Here is a 23,950-nt window from a genome sequence, read left to right as displayed (position 1 = left end):
GGGGTAGTAGTCCTAATTAATAAGCAGCCAGCTAAGTGTTACAGCAGGCTTGCGCAAAATTCTTTCCTGGCTCTGCTGTGCGTTCCGTAAACAAAGTCAGCCTCCAACCACAGGCCAATAAGCGGCACATTTAATTACAGCATTCTGTTTCTGCACTACTGGTAATACACCATGCTGAGGGGTAGGGGCAGGCCTAGAGGACGTGGACGCGGGCGAGGACGCGGAGGCCCAAGTCAGGGTGTGGGCACAGGCCGAGCTCCTGATCCAGGTGTATCGCAGCCGACTGCTGCGGGATTAGGAGAGAGGCACGTTTCTGGCGTCCCCACATTCATCTCACAATTAATGGGTCCACGCGGTAGACCTTTATTAGAAAATGAGCAGTGTGAGCAGGTCCTGTCGTGGATGGCAGAAAGTGCATCCAGCAATCTATCGACCACCCAGAATTCTGCGCCGTCCACTGCTGCAACTCTGAATCCTCTGGCTGCTGCTCCTCCTTCCTCCCAGCCTCCTCACTCTATTACAATGACACATTCCGAGGAGCAGGCAGACTCCCAGGAACTGTTCTCGGGCCCCTGCCCAGAATGGGCGGCAATGGTTCCGAATCCTCTCCCACTGGAGGAGTTTGTCGTGACCGATGCCCAACCTTTGGAAAGTTCCCGGAGTCCGGGGGATGAGGCTGGGGACTTCCGGCAACTGTCTCAAGAGCTTTCAGTGGGTGAGGAGGACGATGACGATGAGACACAGTTGTCTATCACTCAGGTAGTAGTAATTGGAGTAAGTCCGAGGGAGAAGCGCACAGAGATTCGGAGGAAGAGCAGCAGGACGATGAGGTGACTGACCCCACCTGGTTTGCTACGCCTACTGAGGACAGGTCTTCAGAGGGGGAGGCAAGGGCAGCAGCAGGGCAGGTTGCAAGAGGCAGTGCGGTGGCCAGGGGTAGAGGCAGGGCTAGACCGAATAATCCACCAACTGTTTCCCAAAGCGCCCCCTCGCGCCATGCCACCCTGCAGAGGCCGAGGTGCTCAAAGGTCTGGCAGTTTTTCACTGAGAGTGCAGACGACCGACGAACAGTGGTGTGCAACCTTTGTCGCGCCAAGATCAGCCAGGGAGCCACCACCACCAGCATGCGCAGACATATGATGGCCAAGCACCCCACAAGGTCGGACGAAGGCCGTTCACCGCCTCCGGTTTGCACCGCTGCCTCTCCCCCTGTGCCCCAACCTGCCACTGAGATCCAACCCCCCTCTCAGGACACAGGCACTACCGTCTCCTGGCCTGCACCCACACCCTCACCTCCGCTGTCCTCGGCCCCATCCACCAATGTCTCTCAGCGCACCGTCCAGCCGTCGCTAGCGCAAGTGTTGGAGCGCAAGTACGCCGCCACGCACCCGCACGCTCAAGCGTTAAACGTGCACATAGCCAAATTTATCAGCCTGGAGATGCTGCCGTATAGGCCAGTGGAAACGGAGGCTTTCAAAGGTATGATGGCGGCGGCGGCCCCGCGCTACTCAGTTCCCAGTCGCCACTACTTTTCCCGATGTGCCGTCCCAGCCCTGCACGACCACGTCTCCCGCAACATTGTACGCGCCCTCACCAACGCGGTTACTGCCAAGATCCACTTAACAACGGACACGTGGACAAGCGCAGGCGGGCAGGGCCACTATATCTCCCTGACGGCACATTGGGTGAATTTAGTGGAGGCTGGGAAAGAGTCAGAGCCTGGGACCGCTCACGTCCTACCCACCCCCTGAATTGCGGGCCCCAGCTCGGTGGTGGTATCTGCGGCGGTGTATTCTTCCTCCACTAAACCACCCTCCTCCTCCTCCTCCTACGCAACCTCTCTTTCGCAATCAAGATGTGTCAGCAGCAGCACGTCGCCAGGAGTCGGTGTCGCGCGGCGTGGCAGCACAGCGGTGGGCAAGCGTCAGCAGGCCGTGCTAAAACTACTCAGCTTAGGAGAGAAGAGGCACATGGCCCACGAACTGCTGCAGGGTCTGACAGAGCAGACCGACCGCTGGCTTGCGCCGCTGAGCCTCCAACCGGGCATGTTCGTGTGTGACAACGGTCGTAACCTGGTGCCGCCATTGACTTGAATGGGTTTGTTTGCATAAATGCATCTGGTGTCCACGGGCGTGATGCTGGCGGTAAATCGCTGGCAAATCACGCTGTCTGAAGCTTTCGCGAATAGTTGTGATTCTCCATGGTCAGCCTAGCTGTCAGATAGGTTGACAGGGGAGATCCGTCTACCGTTTCCTGCGGCGACCGCAATGCCCGTGGACAGGCAGCCTAAGCTGCTTGACACATGGTGATTTCCACACTGGTGTGGAAGACTGGGGCAGGCAGAATAGAGAAGCTTCCTGGTCTGGGTCGGGTGCAGGGGCTATTTAGGAGGCTGTCGGCAGGGCGGGTTTCCCTAGGATGGGTGCAGGGGCTACTTAAGCCCCCGGCAGGGCAGGTGCCTTCTGGATGGCTGCAGGAGCTACTCGGGAGGCTGCCGGCAGGGCGGGTTCCTCCTGGTCAGCTGCTGAGCGCCCTTGGCGGTCAGTGACATGCCAGCCGTTTCCTCCAGTACGGCTGAGCTGTGTCCATGGTGTGCTTGATGGCAGGAGACGTACCTGGCTTGGTGTGGAATTATCTCTCTAGCATAACTGCACTTAACAACAAAAGTTACAGACTGTTTTCAATAACTGAAGTCGTAGAGCAGTAACCCATGACTATTGGCACCGTGCACAGTGTCAATTCCCACAACTCCTCTAATTACCATTGACAACGGGGACCTTCACATGACCATGCTCAATAGATGTTGACTCTTTATGGTTCAAAAGTTTTTTATTTTGTCTGTATTATAGTTATGAGGATTACAAAATGGTAGTGTCATTTTCATCAAATAAACATTTTTACAGTAACAGAGCTTGTCTTTCCTTAACTGGCCTACTTTCTTGTTCCTTAAAACAGACTATCTAAATTATAACATTAACCGTGATGCTATCAACATTTGTAATTTGTAACTCTCACGTTGAGGTCTTAAGTCTCTGGATTCAGTTACTGATTGAATAAAACAAACGAAGAAAAGCTGAACAATTCTAATGTGATGACTTCCTATGAAGATAACTATGGAAGTAGAGAGTGAAGTTAAGAGGGTTAAGGTATTAAGAATAAAGGGGGGGAGAGAAGGTTGAGGGGGGCGACATCTTACGCCTTGAGGTGGGGGTTACGGTTTCAAGGTCTAATGGGGTCAGAAGGGGTTGCTGACTGCGTTCGTATTAGGGGGCAACCCCCTTTCTAGCCAGAGGTCGAGATCGCGGGAGAGGCGAAACTGATTCCACGACATCCAGGTGGTCTGATACTTGTCAAATCTCATCTCGTCCCTGGCACATAGCTCCTCCATATATTTTATGTGGTCTAACTCCTCTAGCCACATTAGTCTGGAGGGGGGGGTTGGTGATTTCCATTTCTTAGGGATTATCTGGCGCATTGCCAGGACGAAGAATCTTAACGGGGAGCTTTTTGATTGTGCCAGCGGGCCCGGGAACATTGACAGTAATGCGATCTCGGGGGTTAGTTGTATTTGGTTTCTGCTAACTGCGGTGTAGAGGGAGTTTATCTCCCGCCAGAGGGGACAGATCAGTGGACAGTCCCACCAAATATGTATAAATGTTCCAGTTCCCGTCATGCATCTCCAGCAGGTATCCGGATACTGGGGGAACATCCTCGCCAATCTTGCTGGTGTCTGATACCATCTAGTTAAGATTTTATAATTTAATTCCTGTGACTTGCTGGATGTATTTATTTTGTGAGTCAAAGTATAGGCCCTTGCCCATGACTCCTCTGAGGGCATAGTGTTCAGCTCTCTCCCCCATTCCCGCTCCAACGCCTCATTACAGTGTTGTGTATCTTCGACCAAGAGCATACGATATAGGTTTGAGATTTTGTGGTGGTCTGTGGGTGTTGTCATGCATAGGTTTTCGAAGGGAGTGATGGGGCGCCTCAGCTGATGTATATCCCCTAACGAGCCGACATAGTGGCGTAATTGCAGGTACTGAAACCACGCTCCGGTATGGGGCCGCTGCTCCTCTATGATCTCGTGTAGCGGTTTAATACCGGTATCAGAGATCATGTCCCGTACTCTTGGGATTGTGTTTGTGATCATGTTGGTCAACGCGGAGCCCCGTGGGAAGGAGGGGGCATCAGGGTTTCCTACCAAGGGTGTCAGTGGGCCCGGCCTGTGAATCAAGCCCGTCTTAGTCGCAGGGCCTATCCAAGCTGTCACCATGTCTTCTATGAATGGGGATAGTCCCATCCCTCTGTGTTTCCCTTTGCCTGGTAGCCATATGATCCCCTTGCCCTGGAAATGTGTCATGTCCTGCTCCGTCTCAACCCATAGCTTCTGTGATCTGCCGTGAAGGAGATCAAGAATTCGTTTGGACAGCGTCGCTCTGTAGTATAGGGCTATATTCGGGACCCCCATGCCGCCTGATTCTCTTAGGCTGGTTAGGGCTTTCCACCTGCGCCTAGGTTTGGCCCCTCCCCATATGAAGCTCATGATCACCTTCCTAACCCGTGCCAGAAAAGAGCCCGGTAGGGCGACTGGGACTGTCTGGAGGATGTAAAGAAACCTCGGGAGGGCATTCATTTTTACTGTGCTAATCCTTCCAAACCAGGACAAGGAGACTCCTTTCCACCTATTAAAGTCTGACTCTAATTTGGTTAAGAGAGGCACATAGTTTTTTGTAAATAGTTTGCCCGGGTCTGTACTGAGCACCGTTCCTAGGTACGTTATTTCTTTGGTTTTCCATCGGAATGGGAGAGATGGTTTTAAGGTTTCGACTTCTGTATTTGGTAGGGTTACGTTAAGGATCAGTGACTTGCTTAGATTGACTTTAAAATTGGATAGTCTACCAAATCTTTTAAACTCTTCTAGTATGTTAGGGAGTGCTATTCTTGGGTTTCTGATGTAAATTAACAAATCATCTGCGTATAAAGCTACTTTATGTTCATTTTCTCCTGTTCTAATTCCTTGCAGGTTGGGATTCGTCCTAAGAGCACTCGCCAGAGTCTCCATGACTAGGATGTACAGGGAGGGGGACAGGGGACAGCCTTGTCGGGTGCCGTTGTGGATGTGGATCGGGCGTGACAGTAGGCCGTTGACCCTTACGCGGGCTGAGGGGTCTCTATATAATGCCATCACCCAGTCCATGAACCTGGGCCCAAGGCCAGTGCGTTGTAATGTCGCCTCCATGAATCCCCAGCTCACCCTATCAAACGCCTTCTCGGCATCCACCGAGAGTAGGCATAGGGGCTCCCCGAGCTTACGGGCTCTAGACATCAACGCCAGTGTTCTTATTGTGCTATCCCCTGCCTCCCTCCCCGCGACAAAGCCCACCTGGTCTCTATGTACCAGTGTTGGGATACACGTCTGAAGACGTGTTGTCAGGATTTTTGCAAATATTTTCGTATCTATATTTAGAAGGGATATCGGCCTATAGCTACCACAGGCAGCTGGGTCTTTACCTGGTTTAGGTATTACAGTTATTACTGCCTGTAGTGCCTGGGCGGGAAAGGGGCAGGACCCCGATATGGCGTTAAATGCGTTAAGCATTAGGGGGGTTAATTTTTCTCCCAAAAGTTTGAAAAAGCGTGGGGTGTAGCCATCAGGTCCCGGGCTTTTACCGTTTTTGAGGGAATGGATCGCTTCTTTTATTTCCTGAGGGGAGATGTCTCCCTCTAAGGCCGCCTGCATTGTCTCTGATATCCGTTTTTGGGCATGACTGGTTAGGTACTCGTTTCTGTCCTGGGTCAGTTCTATGTTTTGTTCCCTGTATTTGTCCGGTAGGTTATACAGGTTGTGATAATAGTTATAGAAATTGTCAATTATTTCGGTGTTGGTATGGACCAGCCCGCCTCCTGGGGTTTGGGTTGCAAAGACGTATGTCTGCGGTGCTCGGGGATTCAGGGCCCTGGCTAGTCCTCTGCTACATTTGTTGCCATATTCATAAAATTTTCCCCGGGCTCTATCCCTTTGGCATAATGAGATCTGGTCCATGAGGAGGAGTATTTTATTTCGGGTTGCGGATATTTCTGCTGTTCTGGTATCTTGTGTTGCTTTTTTGTTTAGGTTCTCCAGGTGACTTAGGTGGTCAAGGAGGCTTTTTAAGGTAATGGCCCTTTCTCTTTTTAACCGTGCCCCATGTGAGATGAGGACTCCGCGGATCACGCACGTAAGTGCTTCCCATTTAGTCGGCGCAGGGGTGGGGTCAGAGGTGTGGTCGTTCGTGAAATTTTCGATAGTCTGCTGAATTTCCTGCATGCATATTGCGTCATTCAGCAGGTTATCGTTTAGACGCCAGTTAAACTCCTTCTGTTCCCCGGGTTTTCCTCTCAGCGATCCCCATACCGGAGCGTGATCAGACCATATGAGTGACCCTATCGAACTGAGGGGGTTTCGGTCAAGGAGTTTGTGCGAGACAAGTAAATAATCTAAGCGCTGGTAGCAGTTGTGGGAGGGCGAGTAGAAACTGTAGTCTTTTGTTTTTGGGTGTAATGTCCTCCATAGATCAACCAGTCTAAGGTTGTGGAGCTCCTTGCGGAGTCTGCGTAGTGCTGTGTGTGTGGTTTTAGACTTACCCTCGGAGGAGTCGAGCGCGGGGTCCAGGCTAAGGTTAAGGTCACCTCCAAGGATAATGTTGGAGCCGTCCGCAAAGGCCCTTAGTGCCCCCAGTATCCGGATTCCAAAGCGTACCTGTGCTTGGTTTGGGAAATATACGTTAGCAAAAGTCAAGATTTCACTTCCAGTTTGAATTTTAAAAAAAAGATATCGTCCCTCTGGATCTACTGATGAGGAGATAAATTTATGGGGAAACTGTCTATGGATTGCAATTGATGTGCCTCCTGCTTTTTTGGTGGGGTGTGGGCTATGGTGCCAAGTGGTATAGTTGCGGTTTTTGATTTTGGGAATTTTATGGGCCTGAAAGTGTGTCTCCTGTAATAGGGCTACCATAATTTTGTGTCTATGAAGGTGATCCAATATCTGTCCCCTCTTGGCGGGTTTGTTTACCCCTCTTACGTTGTATGTGCCGAATGAGATGTCATCCATTTGTGGTCTCAATTACCGTTGTTACCTTAAGGTTGAGTGGGGGTGGGGGAGGGTAGATCTTGGGGGGGGGGGGGAGGAAAAGAAGACTGAAAGAAAGAGTGAGGGGAGGTAGAAGTAAGGTTTTGTATAACAAACCTTGTGCAACTACAGACAGCTGCACGTGATTTCGTGGTGAGGTGTTAGCAAAGTGCTAGTTGTCGCTATATTATGCGACGGTTCACCCTGGGTGGGAAGTGGCGGGAGGTCTGCAAGAGTGGGGTTGGGCTCCGGTCGTCTTCCCCTCCAGAGTGAATATGGGTAAGCTGAGGTACCCGTAAGGGGTCCTATTCATATATGGTGCCTCCAAATTTTGGCGAGTTTAAACTGCAATACAATCTGAGCACGAACTCTAGAAACTTTAAGCAAGCTATATTAGAACAATCAACAGGCAAATTGTGTCAACGATGGTTCAGAACTTTTTGTTAATGGGGCGTGGGCCCTGACTCAAAGTCCTGGGACTATGTGGGTCACATGGTGTACCAAGGTACGCTTTCAGGTGTCTGCTATGGGTCCTCTACGTCGTTCGCGTCGTTGTTTTGGTTGAGCCATTTGCCACTGTTCTTTGGTCTTCTGCGTAAGCAGGTTCGGCATTGTGGGCCAGTCTGGGAGATTGATCTGCGGAAGCTGGAGTGTTCCTAGAAACTTGGGTAAATCTCCCAGTGAGCGCAGTGTTGCTGTTTTGCCCTCCCTTGTGGCCGTCAGGGAAAACGGGAACCCCCAGCGGTATGGTATATTGTTATCTTTAAGTGTTGTTAAGAGCGGTTTCAGGGCTCCTCTGAGCCGGAGTGTGTGGCGCGCGAGATCTTGCAATATTATAATCGGTCTGTCTTTATGTAGGAGGTCTCCCTTCTCCCTAGCGGCACGCAGGATAGCATCTTTTTCCTTGTAGAAATGAATTCTGCAAATTATATCTCTGGGCCGTTTGGGGTCTGTTGCTTTTGGCCCCAATGCTCTGTGGATTCTGTCCATCATGACAGGGTTGTCTGATGAGCGACCTAGGAGCTGTGAGAAGAGTGTTTGTGCCCAATCTTCTAATTGGTGGCCCTCGATTTCCTCTGTTACACCTCGGATGCGCAAATTATTTCTTCAGTTTCTATTCTCGAGATCATCGAGGTGCATTGTGAGGTTGTGGATTTGGTCTGCCTGATACTGAATGGCTTGTTTGTGTGATTCGAGTATAGCTGTTGTTTCTTCCTGGGTTTCCTCTACCTCTAGGAGTCTGTGGCCCATTTGCTGTATGTCTGTGTGAATCCGCTCTAGCGCTTGTTTGTTAGATGTCTCGAGTCTGGTGAACAGGGCATAAAGTTCATCTTTGGTGGGTATAGACATGATGCGCGTTTTCCACGCATCGCTATCTTCCTTGCTCGTGTTTTGAATGTTTGTGGTGCGCTCTGGGCTGCTGGCGGGACTTGGGTCTGATGATATTGACCACCCCGTGCTGTCTGCCTTCTTGTTTGCATTGGGGGCTGTTTGTGACTCCCTGTAGGGTGACTTATGCGGTATGGGTGCAAGTGGGCTATCATGCCCTTTACTCACAGTTTTGCTGTTCCTTTGGGCAGTTTGGGAGGTCTCCTGCTCCTCGTTGCTTGTGTCTTGTGGTCCCCTCTGCTCATCTTCTCCTGATGAGTTGCTGGCTGGTGAGCGCTGCAGGGGTGAGTGCTGCTGGTGTGGGTGCTCCGCGGGAGGTTCTACTCCACGTGTGTTCTCTGGGGTCGGCGCCATCTTTATTTTCTGTGTTCCCCTCTGTGGGATATCGGCGCTGTGGTCCGCTGCTGCCGCTCCTCTCACCGCTTCTGCCTGCGGGGGTTGTGAAGGTGAGCGCTTCTGTTTTGAGCCGGCTGCCTGTGGGAGGAAGGTCTCGGCGCTCTCCGGTGCCATCCTGCACTTTCTCGTGTGTGACCCCGGCGTCCCGAGATAGCGCTCCATGCCGCTTTTTCTTTTGTTTTCCGCCGGGGTTTTAGCCTCTGCCGTCGCCCGCTTCCTTGCCTGGCTCATTGGTGGTGATTTCGCCGTTATTTGGAGGTGGATGATGGTTTTAGGAGAGGTTAGACCGGGAGCGCTGATCTCATGCGTCCTGCTCGGCCATCCGCTAACCACGCCATAGATGTTGACTCTTTACAGGTACCACTTGGGTGAGCAAGGTTGTGGACTTAATGCTCCAAAATGGAGATGTTGCAAAAAGCCAACGTGGAGCCATATTTGAGCGGGTGCCCTTTCTGGAGTATGCGGTGCCTGACATGTCGTCAGGTAAGTGGTGCCAATAAAGTTATTTTACAGTGTTTTTTTGGGGTTTGAATTTCCCAATAAATGAGCAGGTAACACCAAAACCTTGATGAACCATCGGCCTTGTAGGAGTCCATGTCTTATGTTGTCATCACATTCCTTCATACATAAGTCCAACTTGTCACCTCTTCCTCAGGAACGGAGATCCTTGATGCTATGGACTCTCCCCGCGTGATTAAAACTCATTTACCCGTGCACCTCCTGCCAAGCAGCTTCTGGTAGAAGAAGTCCAAGGTAGTGAGTTCTTTGTAGACCACAGCTGATCTCACTGGAGTCTGGTTTGATATGGAGTCTTGATTTCCTTCACTTTGGTGTGAATCCCCGTTTTTCCTCCCCTTATAGCCAGGCCTTTTACATTTTCCCTCCCATGCTATAATGGCTGGCCTATAACTCTTGCTGTAGTTCTTGATTTATCAGTATAGAAGGCTTGTATGATGAGGTCTACCTCTCTCTAGATAACAGGCTGGTCCATATAACAGGTCGGTCTTTCCTTCTTTACAGCCTGATTCTTTTGCTATCTGTCTTCCCTTAGAACCTGGTCTGTTTTTTTGCAGTGCCTATTGGAAGAGTCTGGTCCATTTCTTGCTTGAGCAAAATCTGTCTTGTAGAGTTTGGTCCCCCTACTACAATGTATCCAGGTCTATTGGACTTGCTGTAGAACCTAATCTGCCTACTTGCCTGCAAACAGCCTATATAAAGAGTTGCACAGTCTCTTTTTCCCTTTAAAGCAGGGGTGTCAAACTCCTTTTCACCGAGGGCCACATCAGGCTTATAGTGACCTTCAAAGGGCCGATTGTAAGACAGTATAGTGAGGTCCTGTTCACACCAGCGTATTTGCGTACAAAATATGCAGTGAATAGAAGCCATTGATTTCAATGAAAACATGAAGTCAGAAAAAAGAATCTGCGCTCAAAGATGGAGTCAACTGAGGACAAATTCACATGAAAGTAATAGTGAGGTGTGACACTTACTTGAAAGGAGGGGGGTATGATCCACAAATGCCCCCTCCTCAGAGTGTCCTCAACACAATGCAGAGCTGTGCTCCAAGATGCATAATAGTAGTCCAGGAGTTTAAAGTCTGACGAAACTTTTAATAAGGCGACGCGTTTCAGTGCACAACAAAGCACCTTTCTCAAGCCATACAGATTTGATTTCAATGAGTCATTCACATGAATATAGATTTTCACAAAGCATGACCTATTATGTTACATACTACGTACCGCAATAGGCCATTAAAGTGAATGGGCCGCGCAAATACATGGTGAATGCGCAGGAAACCTGTGTATTCACTGCTTATTTGCGCACCATTTCAGTGGGCCCATCTGCGTGTTTTTTTTTTCTCTATTGTGGAAATACGCAGTGTATTTGTACGACCGAAACACTATTACGCCCTCGTGAACGAGCCCTAATGGTGACACCCTCACCCCCCTCTAGTGGTCGCAGTAGTCATAGTGACTCTCATAGTAGCCCCAGTAGTAACAGGGTACCCCCACAGTAATAGTAACCCCCCATAGTAATAAATCCCCGTCAGTAATATTAACCCCATAACAATATTAACCCCAACCCATATACTTCCTCCTTGCTGTCAGCACCGCTCCTCCTCTGCTCGCGCTGAGCCTGGATGCACACTGACGTCAGCGTGTAGCCTGGCACACTTCCTCCCTGAGTCCTCTCCTGCGGAACTGAGGAGCAGAGGACTCAGGGGAGGAGGATCCTGGCTGCACACTGACGTCAGAGTGTGCGCCAGAATCAGCGCTGCCAACGTGATTTCCAGTGGGGAGCTACGGCACCCCAGCTGGTAATCACTACAGTGGTGAGCGTCTGTCGGCACGCCGCGAGCCACATAAAATGAGGCAGCGGTCCTTGTGTTTGATACCTGTGCCTTAAAGGCACTGTTTTGTTTTGTTTTTTGCTTCTCCAACTTACAAAAAATCTTAACTCTTATTTTTCCAACAATGTGGCTGTCTGAGGGCTTATTTTTGTGGGGCAAGTTATATTTTTCAATTCTACTATTTTTAATGTATCATTCACATTAATGTAAACATTTATATATGGTGTAAAATGGAAGAAGACACTATTTCAATATCTTTGGTGGGAGGGAATTGTTTTTACAGTGTACACACAGCGGCAAAAATTACATGATAACTTTATTCCGTGGGTCAGTAGGATTACGACGATACCAAATTTATACATATATAATTTTATTTTTTTATTTTTTTTACGACTTTTTGATCACTTCATTAAGTTTCTACTTGGAGATGGGATGACCAATAGAAGTGCAATTTTGCCTTTTTTTATTTATTAGTATTTAAATGTTTATTATGTTCACCATGTAGTGTTGATGTGAGGAGAGAGAACCGACCCCAACTTCTTAAAAAAAAAAAAAAAGCAGGTACCCATTCACAATACAGGTGTTTTTCTATGCGGCCATCCGACTCTAGGATCACCGCACAGAGGTGCTTGATTGTGACACCCATGCGTATGTGGGGTGTATCTAGGCTAAGCCTTTTCTGGAGTAACTGCCTGCCAAAGAGTCTGTGGGGGGACTCCTTACCCCCCCTCCTCCTCTGGACTGTATTGATCCTGTGTATCCTCCCTACCTCTGAGCTATAGCCTGTCAGTACGTCAAGTGACTTGTACCTGTAATACCTGTTCAAGTCTTTTTTCAGGTAAAAGTTATACTGGGCATTAACTGTTCCTAAGGACTCGAGGTTATATATCTATATCTTTCTCTGTGTTTATTACTCCGCCGCATAGAATAATGGTATGTGGGAACTGTTGCATCACAAGTGATATCTACTACAACACCCACACACACCACTATCATCCCCTTTATTGGCACTCCCAGCCAAAGGAGTGTTGAAGCCTGGCATGCAATCTACACTGGCCTTGACAGCATGTCATCCCTCCGGGACCAGAGCATGGCGAGTGACACGTCAGCACTTAACCTTCCCAGCTCTTCACGTTAGCCAGGTGCCCAGGGTCACCCCTCTGGAGTGTTGCACAATCTCATCACTGTGGAGCCATTCGGGACACCCTAATGCCGATTGGGTCATTTGAATTCCGCTGTCAAAAGTGGTGTGACTGCTGCTTGCAGTTGTTGTGGATGGTGTCAGAGGCAGTTGGCCCTCGCTGTGCATGGAGCAGGATGGGCTCACCATCCATACAAACCCTGCTGCTGCTGGGCGTCTATGTATGCCATCTAGTGTCAAGGAGTTAAGGTGGTCATACACGTTCAATAGCTTTCTCCCCTCCTGTAGACCCTGATCACCCCCTGCTCCTATACCCAGGGCCATCTCTCTTGCGTAGAGCCTGGTTCATAAATCAATGTGTTCCCTCATCAGGCCGATCACATCTCTATCTCTAGTTCGCCCTCCTTTCATGGCAGAATCAGTAACTTCTTGTCGCCTTTTCTCCCTGCAGATAATTTACGTGGCTCGGAACCCTAAGGGCTCATGTCCACGGGGAAAATAGGATTTAGGATCCGCAGCGGATTTCATGCATGCGGATCCGCACCCCATAGGGATGCATTGACCACCCGCGGGTACATAAATACCCGCGGATCGTCAATAAAAGTGATTTAAAAAAAAATGGAGCATGAAAAAATCTGGACCATGCTCCATTTTCATGCGGGTCTCCCGCGGGGACGGCTCCCGCGGGCTTCTATTGAAGCCTATGGAAGCCGTCCGGATCCGCGGGAGACCTAAAATAGGAATTTAAAGCATTTACTCACCCGCAGCGGACCGCGAAGCTCTTCTCTTCCTCACGGCCGCATCTCCCTTGCTTCGGCTCGGCGGATGTGCCTGGCGCATGCGCGCGGCACGTCGACGACGTGCCGGCGACGTGCCGCCGGCGTCAGGAATTCATCCGCCGGCCGAAAATGAAGATCCGGCCGTGAGGAAGAGCAGAGCTTCGTCGCCCGCGCCGGATAGGTAAATTCTTTTAAATTGCTATTTTCGGCGCTCATGTCCGCGGGGCAGGAGGGACCCGCTGCAGATTCTACATGGAGAATCTGCAGCGGATCTGATTTTCCCCGTGGACATGAGGCCTAAGGATGTATTTGTGTCATATTATCACTCTTATCGCATGTCCTATGTGCACCCAGATCCGGGGACGCTTGAAGAATATCCAGAAGATCCTAAAAGGAACAGGTACAAGTAATGTATCCTCTCATTATGCTGGTAGCATAAGGGTTAACTCCTATAGGGGTCTGTAGTAGGGGAACTGGACTGCAGCCTTCTCTGGTGCAAGGAAATGCTTCCTCTACCAAACACATACCAGTTACTAAACCGGTGGTCTGCAGCCTGTGAGACCCCCGCTGTTATAGAATTACGACCCTCAGCAGGCACCTTCTAGATGTCCTGTCCATGCTCATACTTGTCCTTTCTCCCATAGTTGCCTTTGGGCCATGGAGTGACCATGTGAAGTGCTGGTGGAAGATCAGACAGCAGAAGGACGTCCTCTACCTGTTCTACGAGGACCTGTTAGAGGTAGCAATAGATATTTACTCATCCTAGGTATCCATTGTGGATTAGATCCGAGTGCAGAGCACCCTGGAAATGACCAAGATAATGTTCACTTTATATTAGACAGACGGGGGTTAGCCAAATCAGTAGCTATATTGTGCACACCAGGGGCCGATTACGGTTACCAAGGGTCTTGGCCTGTCTGGAAACTGTGGACCCCCAAGGAGTCTAAAGTTCTATAATAATCTGATATTTACTACAGAGACAATACCAGAACCAAGCTCATTCCATAGATACGATAACAGAACCAAGATATCTACATACCAACCTCTAAACAAGAAAAAAAGGACCCACCATGATCACATAGTATCACCATATAGTAACTAATACCACCATAGTGTTACTAAAGTAAGACCACTGCAAAGATCAGTACTGCTAATAGTGAAACTATATAAGAGCCAAATAATACCGCCATACTGTTACTGAGAAAAATACTATACAAAGACCAATATTGCCGCTATATAGTGGTAGATATCTGCTCTAGACAGGCTCTCTGCAGACCATATTAGTAATTACAGTACCGTTACCTCTAATGATAACAGGTTATGTCCTCTCTGACTGGAGTTGTTCACTTTCCCTTTTCTTCTCCATCCGACCCAGAATACCAAGATGACTTTACCAATTCCCCATAATGTCCCCTCTGTGGCCCTGCTTCCTAGTAGTGTCCCTTCTAAGGCCCAGCTTCTTATTAATGCCCAAATTTGTAATATTGCCCCATCTATGGCCCTAATTCCTAGTTGTCCCCACTGTGGCCCCAGTTACTACTAGTGTCCCCTCTGTGGCCCCATCTGCTTATAGTGCCCCTTCTTTGATTCTGCTTACTAAAGTGCCCAGCCAGCACCCAATACAGGCTTCAGCCTAACAATCCCACATGCGTTGCGCTGTCTGTTGCTTGATGCTGAGCGCTCTATGTAGAGTTTAACATGTCTCCTCTCTCCCGTCTCCTGCGGTCAGTACAGTGACCCAGGAAGCAGCAATGTTATAGCACCCCTGCTGCGCAGTATGAAGGTACATTTAGTCACCGAGTAACCTTTGGTTTCATAGAATTGCACAGTCCCTGTTAGTAGTGATGGGCCGGCCGCTAACGAGCCGGCTCCTGTAAGTAAACGATGGGGGTGGGGGAAGTAGGACTTCATGGAGCGGTGCCACACACCCATAGATGCCGCTCTAAGCCCACATAACCTGCAATGATGACAGTTTTTTTCGCTTTTTGCTGAGCCAGATCATTTAGCTCAGTTCAACAAGAAGAAGACGCTCACTGTTCAACTAGTCCCAACTGGGGTCGTTGCTGCGCAGAAGAGAATTTCAAGTTATCCACTAACCACATGATAGGGAATAACTGATTAATGGGGGTCTCACCTCAATCTTGAGAACAGGACTCCCATGTCCTGCTCTCCTGTCCTTATGGGGATCGCTTCTCTCCCCGCAGTGACGTCACTCTGAATGCAGCATTGGCTGCTCATGTGCGGTCAGTACTCCATTCACTTCAATGGGGCTGATGGAAATACCCGAGCGAGAAGTGAATGTATCACTGGTATACTTATATGACCAGCGCTTCATTCAGTCTCTTCCTTACTGGGGGGTGCAGTAACATCGCACTGAGGAGGATGGGGGACATGAGACCCATCGATCAGCAAGTTACACTTTGCCCTGTGGATAGGGAATAACTTGAAATTCTTGTACAGCTCCTTTAATGATACTCTACAAATTCTGTGCAACTTTCTTACCCTTGACGTACCCTTGGATGAGGGGTTGAGGCGGTTTTCTAAACTTCTCCATCTGCTTGGTACAGGACTCAAAACGTGAGATCAGGAAGGTGATGAAGTACATGGGGAAGTATCTACCTGAGGATGTTCTGGAGAAGATCCACCAGCGTACAACCTTCAAGACCATGAAGGAAAACCACATGGCCAACTACAGCTCCATCCCGACCCATGTTATGGACCACGAGGTCTCTCCTTTCATGAGGAAAGGTACCGTCTATTTCCGCGTTACTATTAACTACTGATAGCGTGTTACTTATGGTCACTAAATCCTGCACTTCTGCCTTTCTAGGAATTTGCGGCGACTGGAAGAACCATCTCACTGTGGCTCACAATGAATTACTTGATGCCTGTTATAAGAGGGAGATGTCTGACACCGACCTGACCTTCCGCTTCGAGGTCTGAGTCAATGACCTACTGACTGTCTCCCTTCCATTCCCAGTCTCTGCCCGCATTGCACATGGACAGACATCCTAAAGAATACAATTACTGCCCCATGACTTCTTATCACCTTTTCTTCTGTATTTACCCCGTTCCAAAAATAAAGACATTTCATGATTTATAGCAGTGGAGGAATACGTCTTCTGGCAGGTAAATGGCAGCCAATTTGTGTACGGGTCATTGCTTAAAGTCTAGGCTGGGGGCGAGGAGGTAACAGCGCTGTCGGGCTTTTGGCACCTTAATGACCCCCACACCTGATTAGGTCTGTAGTGGAGATTACCTTCATCATTAATACACGCACTAGCTGTCTGATGCTGCGTGCGATGTGCACCGTATAGCTTTTTTACTCCTCCTCCTGGCTCCAGTGCTCGGAGTACAGCGAGTATCGGGGAGAGGAGGAGTAACGAAGCTATGCGTGTAACATTGCCAGACTGCTATTGTGTGTATTAATGATGAAGGTAATCTCTACCATGGATCAGATACCAGTTCTGGGGTGATAAAGGGAGTTCTGTTACTAGATGGGGCCACACAGAGGGTCCAATTATTAGGTGGGGCCACTAAGGGTGAATCTATGTAGAGGGATCCCTTTTACTAGATGGGCCTACACAGAGGGTCCAATTATTAGGCGGGACCACAGAGGGTGTCTCATTATAAAGGTGGGTCTACATAGTGGGATCTCTATTACCAAGTGGGGCCACATAGGGGATCCCTATTCCCGAGTGTCAGGAAAATACTGAATGTATGAATATTTAGATTCAATTTCATTTTAATTCCTTCAGTCAGGAGTATACAGTGTGTGATTCTTTCAGACATGACTTCTGAACCATCATTGTTCTGGACCGAGAGCCAAGGCAGATAGTCGTGTCTGGGGAGAGGTATTTATTGGTGTATGCACACACCAGAATCAACATGTTGAGTGTGTAGTTTGAGATATATCTTGTCTTGGGTAGAGAGACGTACAATGGATGGGGGTAAGTGGTGAGTCCCTATTACCTAGTGGGGCCATGCATAGGGGGGCAGTCCCTATTACCCAGTAGGGCCATGCATATGGTGAAGGGGGGGTCCCTGTTATCGAGTGGGGCAATACATTGGGGGGGGGGGACCCTATTACCGAGTGGGGACATGCATATGGGAGGGGAAACCCTATTACCGAGTGGGGCCATGCATATGGGAGGGGAAACCCTATTACTGAGTGGGGCAATGCATATGGGAGGGGAGACCATATCACTGAGTAGGGCCATGCGTGGAGGGAGTCCCTATTACGAGTTGGGCTATGCATGGGGGCAGGGAAGTCCCTATTACCGAGTGGGGGCATGCATGGGGGGGGGGGTGTCCCTATCACCTTGTGGGGCCTACATATGGGGGAGGGAGGGGAGTCCCTATTACCAAGTGGGGCTATGCATATGGGGGGGGGGGATGTAAGTCCCTATTACCGAGTTGGGTCATTCAGGAGGTAAGGGGGAAGTCCCTATTATCTAGTGGGGCCATGCATATGGGGGAGAGGGGGGAGGGAGTTCCTTTTACCAAGTTGGGTTATGCATATGGGGGTGGGGGAGTCCCTAATAATGAGTTGGGTCATTTATGAGGGGTAAGGGGGGTGTCCCTATTACCGAGTGGAGCAATGCATACGGGAGAGTCCCTATTACCGAGTGGGGCCATGCATATGGGGGGTGGGGGTGGAGAGTCCCTATTACAGAGTTGGGTCATTAAGGGGGGGGGGGGGAGTCCCTATTACTGAATGGAGCCATGCATATGGGGTATCCGTATTACCAAGTGGGGCCATGCATATGAGGGGGGTCCCACACATTTGTTACCTCTAAAGCAGTATCCTAGGGTGTCCGTGTATATGAGGTAATTGTCACATCCATAAAAGGGACTGAGTCTTTATTGAGCCCATGTAAGAAAAGACAACGTTTCGGTTGCTAACTGCTTTGTTAAGCCAATATGTGGTTTATTTACATTGGCGGGAGTCCCTGTTATCTAGTGAGGCCATGCATGTGGAGGATGGGTGAATCCCTATTACTGAGTGGGGAAATGCATATGGGCGGATGGGGAAGGGGGGGGGGGGGGAGAACGACCCTATTACTGAGTTTGGTCATTTGAGGGAAGGGGGGGGGGGGTTCCTATTACCAAGTGGGGCCATGAATATTGGGGGGGGGGGGGAGTCCCTATTACCGAGTGGGGTCATTTATGGGGGGGTAAGGAGGGAGTCCCTATTACTGAGTGGGCCATGCATGGGGGGGGGGTTCCTATTACAGAGTGGGGCCATGCATATGGGAGTGTCATAATTACCCAGTAGGGGCATGCATATGGGGAGAGGGAGTCCCTATTACGGAGTTGGGTCATTCATGGGGGGTAAGGTGAAAGTCCCTATTCTCTATAGAGAGAAGAAAACCGTATATGGACGATTGCAAGCTGAAATGTCACCTGTGATCACTGGAGGTAACTGCACTGTAATGACTATCACTGTAGAGAGCTGTTAATTGAGTACATTATATGGTGACTGCATTATTTATAGGTAAACTAGAACAGATCCGCTGTACCTAAGCCTGCCACATTATAAGGTGGTTATATAGGGTGAGTTTAATATGTTCTTCTTTCCTGTAGTTCAAAAGCAGCGCATATACATATTTATTCCCCTACCTCATGTTTTGAACAGATGACACAAAGAGTTAAAAGGTATAGAGCAGCCCTATAAAAGGGTCCTAAGCCCCTCCCCCTTTGTGTATTTTAAAAGAAGGTACCAGAAGCATTAACTAAAAAAAAACTTGATTGGGAGGGAAGTTAAGTGCTGCTGTTTGGACTACAGCAACAAAGGCCAGCATAATAAATTCTACCATCTGAAACAGCAGCTCATATATATATATATATATATATATATATATAAATATAATTAGTGTGTATGTGTATTATAGCACAATTTCTTAAGGGTGGGAAATACCAAAAATTTTATATTGAAGGTCCAACGGAAGATTCTTCCCTTGCTGAGAAGTCTAGTCTATAATGGCAAATGAAGGTATTAAGAGTTCTCCACCATGTCACCCGGCAGATGCTTTCAGTTGGAACTTGAGCACCTCCTGCTCATAAAGTTGCTGTTGGTCTAGTAGATGAACCTGAATTCCATCAGAGGGAAATATTCCTTTCTGCTATAACAAGATCTGGTAGCCACCATCAAGCTATGGTTAATTTTGAGGTCTTATCCCCCTTTTTTGGGCCACTATTGAGCACAAAAGATGATCTGTCCTCCAGAAGTCTTCTGTCCGGGCCAGATAGATCCTTAGACTTCTGCTTACATCCAATGTCTAGTGTGATTGTTCTCAGTAAGAGAAACCAGGCAATCTTGTAGATATGATACCTTTTAATGGCTAACAAAAATACATGATGTTACAGCGAGCTTTCGGATGGTTCTGTTATCCACACTTCATCAGGCTAAAATGAAACTGGTTTGGATGGCACACAATTATAACACACAGATGCGGAGGTGAGGGGGAGGGGTGGGAGATACACCTTTTGATCTAAATAAATGTTCACAAACAGAAATTTGAGACTTAAGGCTGACTTGGACACCGATTTTCCCTCAAATCGCTCAAAGCCATCTTTTGAGCGATAATCGTTCGGTCTAACTGCACTGAGATTGTGCAGTTTTCGTTAACTGATTGCTGATCCTTCAGCAACAACTTATCAGTGATTCACAGTGGGATACAGCTGATACTATTGTTTCAGCTGTATCCCGCTACCTGAAGACAGGCGAGGTAGGAAGAACACAGCTGTCCAGCTGCCTTCTTCATACCCCGCTCGGAGCGCTCAGCTGTATAACAGCTCGGCGCTCCAAGCAGAGAAAAGCTGGATGCAGAAGACAAGTGATACGGCTTGTCTTCTGCATCCCCCGCTTGAAGCGCAAGGTGATCGCTCAACGTTTTTTGGTTTTAGTTTATCGCTCAATCTAAACAAAGACACAGATGCTTAATTAGTCCACTGAGCTGCAGAATGTGACAGTTTTATGATGCCTCTTATTTTTACTTGAACTGCACATGGAAAGATGGTAATACTAGCTCTGTAGCACCACCTATTGGATGGCAACATTCCTACAATAAATTTCAGAATTTTTATTAGAAAAACAAAACACAGACAATGGTTGTGAAGAGGACAAAGTCTTGACTTTCTTCAGACCTTTCATATTCTCCACTTATGCAAGAATCTCGGGCTGAGGTTCATTCCATTCTTGAGGGTATCAGACATTGCCATAAATTTATACCCCCAAATTATTCTGCGACGCTGTGACTTGAAGGTGCCCTCTGAATGCCAGGGGGATGACTGCTCCAGTGAGACGGGGACAGGGAGCGCAGGGCAGGCTAGACAGGTTCTAGTGGTGGGAGACTCAATTATTAGGGGGATAGAGAGGGCAATCTGCCATAAAGACCGGGATCGTCGAACGGTGTGTTGTCTTCCTGGCGCTCCAGTTCGACACATCGCGGATCGGATTGACAGATTACTGGGAGGGGCTGGTGAGGATCCAGCAGTCATGGTGCACGTTGGCACCAATGAACAAGTTAGAGGTCAATGGAGGGCCCTCAAAAATGATTTCAGGGACTTAGGGTCCAAGCTTAGGGCGCGGACCTCCAGGGTGGTTTTCTCGGAAATACTGCCTGTACCTAAAGCCACACTAGAAAGGCAGCAGGAACTTAGGGAGGTAAACAAGTGGCTCCGGAGTTGGTGTAAAAAGGAGGGATTTGGGTTCCTGGAGAACTGGGCTGACTTTGCTGTTGGCTACAGGCCCTACCGTAGGGACGGGCTGCATCTTAATGGGGAGGGTGCAGCTGTGCTGGGGGAAAAGATGGCTAGAAGGCTGGAGGAGTGTTTAAACTAGGGACTGGGGGGGAGGGTAAAATGAGAAATAGTGGGGTAGCCAGTGTAACTAGCGATCCGGGTCCAAGCAAAGGGAATGGGGGTCGAGCAGGGGGTGGGGTTAGTACAGTTAGAACTGATCGATCAGCCATAAGTACGAATAGCAACAAAACAAATTTAAAAAACAAAAAAAATGATATAAATTGTATGACCATGAATGCACGAAGTCTGATCGGTAAAGTAGGTGAGCTTGAAGCGAGAATGACTGATGAAAACTATGATATAGTCGGAATTACTGAAACATGGCTTGATGATAAGTGCGATTGGGCGGTAAATTTGCAGGGGTACAATCTCTTCAGAAGAGACCGAAGGAACCAGAAAGGGGGAGGGGTATGTCTGTATGTCAAATCAAACTTGAAGCCGAGGCTACGGGAGGATATAGGGGTAGGAGACGAACAGGTGGAATCTCTGTGGGTAGAAATACAGGGAGGAAAAAATAACAAAATCCTGATAGGGGTCTTCTATCGACCACCAAAAGCAACAGAAGAAACTGAAAACTTACTACTAAGGCAGATAGAAGAGGTGTCAAAGCGAAACGAAGTAATTATCATGGGGGACTTTAATTATCCAGATATAACATGGGAGAACGAAACCTGCAAATCTCACAGGGGTGATAAGTTCTTGAGAGTAATTAAAGACAATTACCTGAACCAACTTGTGCAGGAACCAACAAGAGGGAGGGCCATTCTGGACCTAGTACTAACCAACAAACCGGAACGTATAAAGGGGGTGCAGGTTGAGGGGCACTTGGGGAACAGCGACCACAATATAATCAACTTCCAGCTGTCAATCAATAGGAAGCCTTATCAGGGAGTGGCAAAGAAACTAAACTTTAGTAAAGCAAAATTTGATGAGCTTAGAACTACTATCGGTAACATTAATTGGGACAACATCCTCAAAAATATCAGTACGGAGGACAAATGGGAAAAGTTCAAAAGGATCCTAATCGCCTCATGTGAGCAGTCCATTCCCTTTAAAAATAAAAGAAACTCCGCTAAAAGGAAACCAATGTGGCTCGACAAGACGGTACGAGGGGCAATAAACGAAAAGAAGAAAGCGTTCAAACTACTAAAGCAACAAGGCAGCGAAGAAGCGCTAAAATCGTACAGGGAAAAAAACAAAATATGCAAAGATACGATCAAAACTGCCAAGGAGGAAGCAGAAAGACGGATCGCAAAAGAGAGCAAAAACAACCCGAAGCTATTTTTCAACTACATTAACAGCAAAAGGATTTGCAGGGAGAGCGCTGGCCCTTTAAAAAACAATGCAGGAGAAATCATTGATGAAGACGAAGGGAAAGCAAATCTACTAAACCGTTTCTTCTCAAGTGTATTCACCAAAGAAAAGGAAATGCCACACGAGATGCAGGGGAATAAAACGAACCCCTCACAAAATATCTCATACCTGACGCAGGAGGAGGTGCGGAAGCGTCTAAAGAAAACTAAAATTGATAAATCGCCGGGCCCAGATGGATTACACCCAAGGATACTAAAGGAACTAAGTGACAAGATAGCTAGGCCGCTATACCTAATATTTCTAGACACTATCAAGACCGGAGTAGTACCATTGGACTGGCGCATTGCCAACGTGGTTCCAATTTACAAAAAAGGGAGCAAAAGTGAGCCAGTAAGTCTCACTTCAGTAACGGGAAAAATTTTCGAGGGGATTCTGAGAGACGCCATCGATGAGTACCTCAAGGAGATTAAGGGAATAACTCCTCACCAGCATGGATTCATGAAGGGTCGCTCATGTCAAACAAATCTGATCAGTTTCTATGATGAAGTAAGCTCTAAGCTGGACCAGGGAGAATCTATTGATCTTGTATATCTGGACTTCTCTAAAGCCTTTGACACCGTGCCACATAATAGGCTAATATACAAAATGAGGCAGCTCGGACTGGGTGAAAACGTGTGTAAGTGGGTAAAAAATTGGCTCAATGATAGAAAGCAGAGGGTGGTAATAAATGGCTCATACTCTGATTGGACCACAGTCGCTAGCGGGGTGCCACAGGGTTCAGTACTAGGCCCCACTCTGTTCAACATATTTATCAATGACCTGATAGAGGGGCTGCACAGCAAAATATCAATATTTGCAGATGACACAAAATTATACAATATAATTAATGCAACGGAGGACAACGTGCGGCTACAAACGGACCTGGATAAGCTGGAAGCTTGGGCAGGAAAATGGCAAATGAAGTTCAATGTTGAAAAATGTAAGACTATGCACATGGGCAGGAGGAACGGATGTCACAAATATTCACTTAATGGGGTACCACTAGGGAAAAGTGATATGGAAAAGGATCTGGGGGTATTAGTGGATAATAGACTAAACTGGAGTAACCAATGCCAGTCAGCTGCTGCAAAGGCAAATAAAGTCTTGGGGTGCATTAAAAGAGGTATAGGGGCGAAGGACGAGAACGTTATCCTTCCATTATATAAGGCACTTGTCAGGCCTCACATGGAATACTGCATACAATTCTGGACACCGGTGCTCAGGAAAGATGTCACAGTGCTTGAAGGGGTTCAAAGAAGGGCAACTAAACTAATACATGGAATGACGGGACTGGAATACCCTGAGAGGCTATCCAAACTGGGACTATTTACTCTAGAAAAAAGGTTAAGAGGCGACCAAATAACCATGTATAAGTACATGAGGGGACAACACATGGATCTCTCCCGCGATCTGTTTACACCCAGGACCATGACGGTAACAAGAGGACATCCGCTACGATTAGAGGAAAGTAGGTTTCATCACCAACATAGAAGGGGATTCTTTACTGTAAGAGCAGTTAGACTGTGGAACTCTCTGCCAGAGGAAGTGGTGATGGCAAAATCCATAGAGGAGTTTAAAAGGGGACTTGATGTCTTTCTGGAGAAGAAGGATATTACAGGATATAA

The 23,950-nt window shown here is 48.2% G+C and overlaps 2 protein-coding genes across 2 annotated transcripts in view; both read left to right on the top strand.

The window, feature by feature from the left end:
• Window positions 1–12,864, top strand: part of LOC136578014 (sulfotransferase 1A1-like) — a 47,902-nt gene extending 35,038 nt beyond the window's left edge. The window contains exons 2-3 of the mRNA XM_066577920.1: window positions 9,254–9,379; window positions 12,839–12,864. Coding sequence (XP_066434017.1) covers window positions 9,254–9,379; window positions 12,839–12,864 — 152 coding nt within the window. The remainder of the gene's footprint in view (window positions 1–9,253; window positions 9,380–12,838) is intronic.
• Window positions 12,865–13,469: 605 nt separating this feature from the next.
• LOC136578013 (sulfotransferase 1A1-like) lies at window positions 13,470–16,266 on the top strand. Its single transcript, XM_066577919.1, has 4 exons — window positions 13,470–13,566; window positions 13,811–13,905; window positions 15,734–15,914; window positions 15,997–16,266. The coding sequence occupies exons 1-4, from the start codon at window positions 13,470–13,472 to the stop codon at window positions 16,107–16,109; spliced, it is 486 nt and encodes a 161-aa protein (XP_066434016.1). The 3' UTR covers window positions 16,110–16,266.
• Window positions 16,267–23,950: the final 7,684 nt, after the last annotated feature.

Source organism: Eleutherodactylus coqui, chromosome 8, assembly GCF_035609145.1.
Source record: "Eleutherodactylus coqui strain aEleCoq1 chromosome 8, aEleCoq1.hap1, whole genome shotgun sequence".
NCBI classification, from domain to species: domain Eukaryota; kingdom Metazoa; phylum Chordata; class Amphibia; order Anura; family Eleutherodactylidae; genus Eleutherodactylus; species Eleutherodactylus coqui.
This window is presented reverse-complemented; position numbering and strand designations above follow the sequence as displayed.

Excerpts from the sequence above, each read along its gene's own strand:
- LOC136578013 (XM_066577919.1), top strand. The coding sequence starts at position 13,470 with ATGTATTTGTGTCATATTATCACTCTTATCGCATGTCCTATGTGCACC. Across the intron at positions 13,567-13,810 it reads GAAGATCCTAAAAGGAACAG|TTGCCTTTGGGCCATGGAGT; the intron begins GTACAAGTAATG and ends TTTCTCCCATAG. Across the intron at positions 15,915-15,996 it reads CTCTCCTTTCATGAGGAAAG|GAATTTGCGGCGACTGGAAG; the intron begins GTACCGTCTATT and ends CTGCCTTTCTAG.